The sequence below is a fragment of the Molothrus ater genome, chromosome 2 (genome assembly GCF_012460135.2).
Source record: "Molothrus ater isolate BHLD 08-10-18 breed brown headed cowbird chromosome 2, BPBGC_Mater_1.1, whole genome shotgun sequence".
Taxonomy (NCBI): Eukaryota; Metazoa; Chordata; class Aves; order Passeriformes; family Icteridae; genus Molothrus; species Molothrus ater.
In genome coordinates this window covers 75989426-75998394 of record NC_050479.2, presented here as the reverse complement: position 1 = coordinate 75998394, position 8969 = coordinate 75989426, and the positions used below count along the sequence as shown (strand labels likewise).

Genomic DNA, 8969 nt, shown 5'->3' with positions numbered 1-8969 from the left:
GGTGTTTAAAATCACTGAGCTATTGCCCTGTGAGAAGGACCCAAACAAGGAGGAAGCAGGTGTGTCTCACATCTCATCCTCTGGAGGATTCATCTGTGGTAGTTACATAAAAATCCTTAGATTTTTTTCTTATTATTTTGGCTTGTGTGCTCTAGCAGGAAAATAGTTCTTATTTCTGGTTTGTTGTCAAGTATTATGAGGTGGACTGCCAGCCCTGACTCCATTTCCATGGCACATGATTACAGCTCAGGAGGGCTAATCCATTGACTCCCTGTGACCCTATGATCATATCTCCATCACTTCCCACCCTGCCTGCATGCTACTTCTGTCCCCAAGGTGGACACTTACCCTTCTCTCTGGTTGCTCATGTCCTGCTGTACCAATGACTGTCCATTAAAACCACCCTCAGTGGCACTGGTGCACTGGTGCTCTCAGCCACTGCCATGTTCCCATCCACCTGTCCCAACCCCAGCCTCTGTCCCTGTGCAGGGGTCATGGCATGCCACAGACTCCAGTCTCTCCCTTCAAACACTCTTGTGTAGGATCTCCTCTTACCTTTTATGCCTTCCCCACATTGTTCCTGAGCACCTTGTTTCCCTCCTTTGTCACCTGGGCAATTTCTAATTGCCTGCCAGAACTGCCCCTCCACTTCTCTTTAACTTTCCCCCTACAGGCACTGAGCCCTGCTGAAAATGCTGATGGATCCTGGTGCCATTCAGCTTGTGTGTGGCTGTAGCAGGTGCCTTGTCTCCAGTGGACTGAATCAGAGCACAAGAACTGCTGAACTCAAGCAAAATACTTTATTTCTCAAAAACAACTTGATTAATAAATAGTTGGAGAATGAAAATAAATTAAAACTGTACATTAGGTTTTACATTTTAAAGGTTTTAAATTAGAATTGCCAAAGGCCATCATTTCAGACTCAGATGCACAGGAACAGGTGAATAACACTGTTTAAAATCAAGAAACATGAAAAATTCTTTCTGGTACAAATATACTCCTGTACCAACACTTAACATTCCTAGCAATTAAACCAGCTGTTGCTTTTCATTATACGGATGAGTTTCTTCTCTTGATGTCAACCTCATACTGGTTCGATCCATGGAAAAAGTAGAAATATTCTAGAATTAGAAGGAAAAAATATGGAAAAATTAATATTTCATTTTTGTATACCTATTGTTACATGCTTACTATTTCCTTGAGTGACTTAAAAAAATCATACCAAAAATTTAATAAATGTATTGAAACATTTTTTTTTGCCTTTGGCAGGTGATATTTGAAGTTTTTTAATTAAATTTTAATTTATTTACCATTTTTCTGAAGGGCAGCATCAATTGGATGGCCGATCCCTTGAAAGTCAGCAGCTATTTTTCTTGGATAGCCTCTTTCCATTGATTGGTTATTTTCATTGAAACTAAAAAAAGAAATTGCGTGGAAATAAGAAAATAAGCATGTGACATTCAAAGTTGAAACCAGATGGATTTTTTACAAAATATGCCTACTCTCAGCTGAAAATCCAGCACCTGCAATCTGTGACCTCATAGAGCTGTATGGCTGTGTGAATATTTGCATCTTTAGTACCCTAGGTAAGTCTGTTTTCAGAATATCAGATTAAAACATTTACTTTCATTCCCTGAGACTGACAATAAGGCTGAATGGGGCTTATACTGAGTAATAATCTTAAATAATTAATCAGACATAATTATTTTAATTTTACAGCACACAATCTATGAAGTCACCCCATAAAAGAAATGCAAATTTCAGGTGTAATAACACTCTTTCAAGATAGAATTACAGACTAATTATAAGGCTAAGATTACTGCTAAGATTACAGACTAATTATTACTAAGATTAGCTGAACTGTTTCTTAGGAAGCAAAAATTTTCATCTCCTTCTGTAACTTTCTTGATTTGTCATTTATAAATTTCACAGAGCACTTCTGCTTCTTAGTAATTATTAAATGAATACCTGACATGATGACAAAGTCCACTCAATTGATATTTTTATACTAATTATAATACATTCTATTTTTGTACTAGTTCACACTGCTTCTTAATGAATAAACAAAACTCATTTGTCCCTTAATTACAGCCTGATAAGAGTAAGTGAACACACAGGTGTAACAGACTTTGTTTTATGAAAAGACCTGAGCAATTGTGTTTCAGCTTTTAGTGGCTGAGAAGGCTGACAAAAAGAGGACATGAACATCCTGTAGAAATACTCACATCACTTGATTAAAAAAGCTGTTTTGATTATCTCTTGTATTGAAGAGAGAAGAACCTTACCTCCAGTACCTGTTGCCAACAAAGAAATAAGTTCTCTTGGTACTTTGGTCGTGAACGGCTGCATCGATTTTCCCGACGCTGCTGGGGAAGCCCAGGTTCTGGATGGGCTTGGGGAACCCTGGCTCTATTCTGTAGCCACTGACAGCCCAGTACTGGCCATCTACAGGAAAACAGAAAAAGTGATAAGGATTCTTGAGGAGTCTGATCTCCTTTTTGCCAAGCCCCAGAGCTTTCTGTGTAGGAAATGCCAAAAACAGCACAGATGTCCAGCTGAGAACACTGCCCACTTAGGGTGCACAGAAGTTTGAATATCTCACAGCTGCTGGATTTCCTATTTTTTATAGTCATTAAAATTATTATATACACAATAATTAAAAGTCAATATATTTTAGGTATGTTTGTCATCTTTAAAAATGTATTTAGATAATGTAATGTAGCAATCAATTTTGTATCAGCTGTGATCTTTGCTCTCACTGACCAAAGGAAGTCTATGTAGAATTGTTGTGAAGCAGCATTAGTTACTGGCAGTAACATAATTTGCAAAATTTAAATGGATTTAAATATTAAGAATACCCTCTATCAGTGTTCTCTATCAGCACTAGTATTAGAGTTAATATGAATATTAGCATAATATACCTCCCATTATGATTAAATAACAGTATTAGTCTTGTTATAACTTCATGTATGCATTTAAAAATGATGAAAATGTAAGAGAAGTACCTTTAAAAAATAGCACTCGATCCTTCTTGTCAACCTCATATGCAGCATCAAAGCCAGCTATCAGTGATGGCCAGAAGGAGAAGATGGTGTCATGCTCAATTTCTGAGAAATATGGACTTTTGCGCCAGACAAAGCTGTTAGAAACAAAACCAGCAGTACTTCATTGTCTGTACTTTGTTAGGAGATCAAGGGCCTATAAATGTACTTGAAATCCAATGGTAATGTACTGGTTGCTGGAACCAGTGTTCCCTATGAGGCAGAGGTACCATCCCTTTTGGGATGCAGTCCTTCACTCTGCCCTGCTCCCTCACAGACCTGTGCCCTTTGCTACAGGGTGCTCTGAGGTCAAAGAATAGTTGAGGTTGGAAGGGACCTCTGAAGCTCATCTTGTCCAACCCCCAGCCCAACCAGGGTCACCTACAGCTGGTGGCCCTGTGGACTTCTGCATTTGCACCACAATGGTTTGTCCAGGACACCTTAGGATATCTGTGGCAGCGCTGACAATTGCAGCTTTCTCTTCATCATGACCTATGTAGGTAGGCACAGCTCATTTCAATTTGGTTGCAAATGTTAAATAAAAATTCTTGAGAAACATGTTAAAACCCAGTTTAAGGAAGAATTGCTCTTTCCCCCTCCTCGTTGAAAACTATTAAGCTACAATTCGTCATACGTTTTAGAAGGAAAATCAGACCCACATCATCAAAGGAAGCTTGTTCAATCAAAACACAACTACGAAGCCAAGAAGGGGGTGAAGCCCTGACCCTGCTGTTTGCTCTCACCAGGATGTGCCCAGCCAGCAACTCTCTACAGTGAGTGCCAGAGCATGCCCAAAACAAGGCCACCCTGTAACAGCAGGGAGTCTCTGTAGACAACACTGGTCTTGTGCAGAGTCCTAGGTCAGTGTGACACCAAAAATCACCAGTGATGTTTTCCACAGCTCCCTGGCCCACACACAGGATGGTGTGATGAGGACAGTGCTGCATGTAAAGCAGCTGCAGGCTGAGGACTGACTGGAATTATTCACCCTCGCACAATTTTAATAGACATGGACAGTGACGTATGATGGATTAAAGCATTGTACTCACTTGTTAGTAAACCATGTTACTCACCCAGCACAGGTGGGCTAGTAAAATTTTTCAAAGTTGCCTTAACACTTACAGAAAAAAACATTTTCCTTTAAAACCAAGGGAGGATAAATTCCTTGAACTGAACTTTTTGCTTTGCCTTTGTGAGTCTCACAAAAATATGTTGCTGGAAATAAAAGCACTTACCCATCTTTGAAGAACAGCGTTTCACCACGGAGAGTCGTGACAGCATCAAAAGTCAGATGAGGGTCACAGTCATCTGGTCTTTGGGGTGGCTTTGAGGGTGTCATTTCTGTTGGTTCTTCCCTGGGAGACATTGGAGTTGGTGCTTCTGCAGGTACCAATTCAGTTGGTTCTTGAGGGGGAAAAGCTTCTGTCGGAAGTGCAGGAGATTCCTTGGGGGGTCCTTTGGAAAATAAGTAAGTGTGGAATTGGAAGGTGGATCAGAGCAGTTCATGTCACAGCATTTCAGGCTGTACTGTGTGAAGCCAAGTGTATATGCAGCTGTGCACACACATAACCACCCTTCTGTGGAAGATAAGAGAGTTTCATGCTACAGACGTGGGCTGTTCCTCTGGTATCACTGGGGAAACGCTCTTGGACCTTTTGACTAACTGGAATGAATATGCTCTACAGATTCCATTTTGCAGTGTAGACTGTTAGCCACAAAAACCCCAAGAGATTTGCCCAAAAAGAATACCAGTATTTTTCTTGTAGTCAGAAGTTCGGTACCTTTATCTGCTGGGTAAAATTAATTATAAATTGTTATCCATCATTCACCAGAAAATGATGCTTCTTGCTTACCATAGAGGGCTTGAATGCCATCAATGTCATCCTGATGAAGTTGGTAGTTCCTTGTATCTGTGGCCATATATACAGGATACATCAAAGCACCAAAAACGTTGGAATGACTGAGACCTAGTGAATGGCCCAGCTCATGAGCAGCAACAAGAAATAAGTTGTATCCTACAAAAGATCCACACGAAGAACAAACACAAAAAATTTTTTGCTTGACAGCAGGATACAGGCACTATTCTCTCATGTGAGGTATATAATTCACAGTCTTATTAAAAATGGCAAAATCTAACTATGCCCAAGTAAGTGCTCCCTGGCCTCCTGGAGAAGAAATGAGTTTTGAATCATAGGCATTGATTTCTCACTGGAAAACCACTCTGGGAACAGTTTTTGCCCATATTGCAGAAATTTTCCAACAAAGAATCAAGGTTTCTTTACTATTAATAACAATTGAAAAGCAAGTGAGAAGGTTTTAGCCACCTGATCAGATTTTGGGAATAGTAAATGACATGGAATTTGCCTGGTAACTACCTCACAAAACCAGTAACGTGTAACATAATCCCTGGACATTGCTGGAAACCAGAATAATTCCCTGCTATATTTATTTTTATTCACCAATAAATTCAAGATGTTTTTTCCTTTCTAGAAGTTAAGGATGATCATGACTTTAAATCAGAAAAAAAAACCAAACCGAAACAAGCAAACAAATGTGAGAGGTTATGTTGTTACTTTTAAGGTCATTATCTGAGGGTGAAAATTCCCTGTATTTTGAAGTCACGATTACCCAACCTTGCTATTCCATGCTAACTTAATTTCCTTCACTGGAGCTGTAACTGCAGTCTGCATTAACTTCAAGGGACTGTTGTGACTGCATCCCAGATCAAAATATGCCGAACTGTTTTACTAAATTCCACTGACATTTTACATCTCAGTAAATACTGGAACTACTGCCATGGGATATGTGACTTTACAGCATCTTCAAGACAACATTTTCTAATAAAATAACAGTCAACACAATAGTTAAGTTTGCCTACCACCATAGGTTGTAAATTTGGTCCAGTTTTCATCTTCATCAAAATGGGCATCTCCTCCTATCCCACTGCCAGGGGCGTAGGCATGAGCCAGAGTTCCTCCTGGACCATCAAAGGAATAGAAGTCACCATGAACTAAAAATAAGGGGGAAAAAAAGGGATGCTTTTCATTATCTTGCTAAGAAAAAGTGACAAGTACTATGATTCCCTGACAACAGAGTTTCCTTACATCCAGCTGCAAAGGAAATCATTATATCTGCTTGACCTCCATAGACTCTGGTGAACCTCAGAGGGGTGACGCTGCTCCAGAGCTGGAAGGCTCTTGCAATTGCTTCGTCTACATCAGATTCCAGCATGTCTGGAGTGTAGTTCAGAATCCTGTAAATTAAAGACAAAAGGAATTAAAAGCAACCAGATCACATGTGACTGGGACACATGGTATCAAGGTCAAATATTTTAATCTGTTGTTAAAATTATTTATGTGTCTCAAGTGGTTTATTTCCAAAATATTTGCTTACATAACAGATAAAGATTTCACAGTTTTCTTTTATACCTTTCAGAAACCCTAACATTTATACTCAGCTGTATTTCTTTTATCCACTGAGTATATAATTCAGTAGGCTATTAGCTAACTACTGTAAACCCCTATTTAGGTATTCTCATCACTATTTGGTAGCCTGAATAGTTCTCACATTCCTATCCCTTTCATCCTGAATGGAGCTTTTTTATGGAGAAATACAGAAATAAATAGTAAAGAACCTGTTTACATTACTTCTGCCTAGCCTTCACAAAGCTTCCCAGTGGTGTGGAGAAAAATGTGCTCTAATGTATGTTACCGATAGGTCACATCTTCTTTCGCCCACGTGGGGCTGCGTGGGAAGGCGCTGTATGAACGGACGTCTGGGATTCCACATCTAGGCTGCTTCATCATGTCCAGCGTCTTCTGATTCAGCTCCCCAGTCACCTCTAGCCCAAAGAATGACTGCATCTCTCGTATTTTGTCAGCCATGTGGTTGAGGTCTTTGCTTTAAACAGAGAGTGTTTCTCTTCTTTAAAATCATAGAAGTTTTCAAGATATTTCTGATGGGGAAGAAAAAGCAACAGTTTAGAATATAAAACTTTCTTTTCAAGTTCAGAGATCTGGTAATAAAATACTCTACATTGCTAACCCATCGCTATGTTCATTTTCTCAATAAATCATTTCATTAGTTCTGTCCATAGTCCTTACCTTGGCAAATTGCATATCTTCTTTTTCCTTTTCTGGAGCCACTGGAAAAGCAGAGGAGCATATAAAATATAATAACTCAAGGAAAAGAAGGATCTTGGTCTTCATTTTTGTCTCCCTGTCCTACCAACCCTTGCTAGAAGACCTCTCAATCTCTTTTTCCTCTGTCTAAGACGCACCAGTGTTTCACTATTTATATCAGTGCTGTGCTTGCTAAAGTCAATAATGGCATGACTCAGCCTATAACATCCTCTGATTTTCCACAGAAACGCAGAAAACAAATTTGGGTTAAGAAGCAAGCAAACACATGACAGTTTACCTTGCCCAAAACCCCCTGATTTCGCAATCATATTATCGGACAGTATGTTGTTTTTTTCTTCATTCCTAAATTGGGCTGGACAAAAACTACCCCATTTTTCAGAGATGCTGAAGTGACCTGGCTCTTTGTGGGGGTCAATAATCTGTAATTCCTCACAGTGCTTGAGAAGGGACCTCCAGAAACTGCCTTCAGATTTCTTGAAGTCCTTGCATTCAGGACCTCAGCATGCCAGGGAAAAAACCCTTCCTTTAGCCCATCTTGTACCTGATAATTTCTGTGACATAGCCAATTATACAAAAAACTAATTTTTCTTTTCTTGAGCTTGACATCTCAGCATTGTTACAGAACCATTATTTGTGCTGCTACCTGGCCCATGTAATCGTGGATCTATGGCCTCATCCCCTTTCTCCTTCACACACAAAGTCTCAGTAGACTACCCCATATTATATATCCTGGTTTGCATGTCCTATTAGTGAGGGTGGTTTCACAACTAAAGAAGAAATGGTAGAAATTGCCCTACAGAACTACAGGCAGCTTTGGGATAAAGAGTCTTCAGCAGAACCTTTTAATAAACTTCTCTAACATCAGATGGAAGGTGATGAGGATTTGTGCCATACATTCCAAGCTTCCCATTTTGCCAAAAGTCCTACTTTCAGTTCCTATTACCTTTTCTGAACCTGGTGCACTGCATCTTATGGAGGGATTTCAGAACCACAGTCACTTGGTGACTGTCACTCAGTGACTATTGACTGTCATTTCTGAGACATCCATCTTTGGAAACAGAATTCTCCTGTGTTGACTTAATACCCACATGCAAGTTCAAAAGGAGAAACATGAGCTAAAAATAGTCCACTTCTCTTTGAACATGAGAAAAATAAGAAAAAAGGAACCAGTTCTCCAGTGAGAAAAAACATATTGGAGACTTCATAAAAACAATCCTAGCACCACAGCAGCTGAGCTTTGCAGTCTGCTAAGTGGCCTGGGGAAAGGCATGGCCTCCTTCCAAAGGAAACTGGAGTTGAAGAGCCTGGCTGGTGTCAGGTCACATTTTGTGTGACCTGGGTCAGAGCCTAGGTCCCTGAACCACTGAGTGAAGTGGTACAGATGTTTATGTCTAAGGCTGCAGTAGGATGAGGGTGGCTGTGCCAATAGCCCACTGCTGCTGCAACGGGGTGCTCCTGCTCCTCCCAGCCTGGCCTGCGCTCTTGCTGTTTTCCTGTGCCCATCTGATATCAACTATGTCCTCAATAAACCAATTCAGAGGGCTGAAGCTACAGGAAACAGCCCAGAAAAATAACCCAAATCCCACTAAAAATAGTTTGATGCTGAGGTTAGCAAATGCACTGGCACCCTAAGGGGTGAGACGAGCCTTCATGAAGGAGAGGTGGGATATCATGGATGGGAATAGTGGTGCAGGAAGGCAGCCAGGAAGGCTGAGAAGCTAGGAGAGAGAGGGTTTCTCTTTGCTGGTCATGGAAGAGCATCCCAAGCTGCATTTGTAGGGTATGA

At 40.3% G+C, this 8969-nt stretch overlaps 1 protein-coding gene across 1 annotated transcript; it reads right to left on the bottom strand.

Annotated features, from left to right (window-relative positions):
• Positions 1-1021: 1021 nt before the first annotated feature.
• LOC118686821 (stromelysin-1-like) lies at positions 1022-7249 on the bottom strand. The gene is given in 12 exon segments (XM_036383223.1): positions 1022-1071; positions 1074-1121; positions 1311-1414; positions 2286-2445; positions 3006-3139; positions 4277-4496; positions 4895-5056; positions 5920-6051; positions 6146-6294; positions 6753-6939; positions 6942-6996; positions 7145-7249. Coding segments are annotated over 12 exon segments (1506 nt in total).
• Between the last annotated feature and the right edge of the window lie 1720 nt (positions 7250-8969).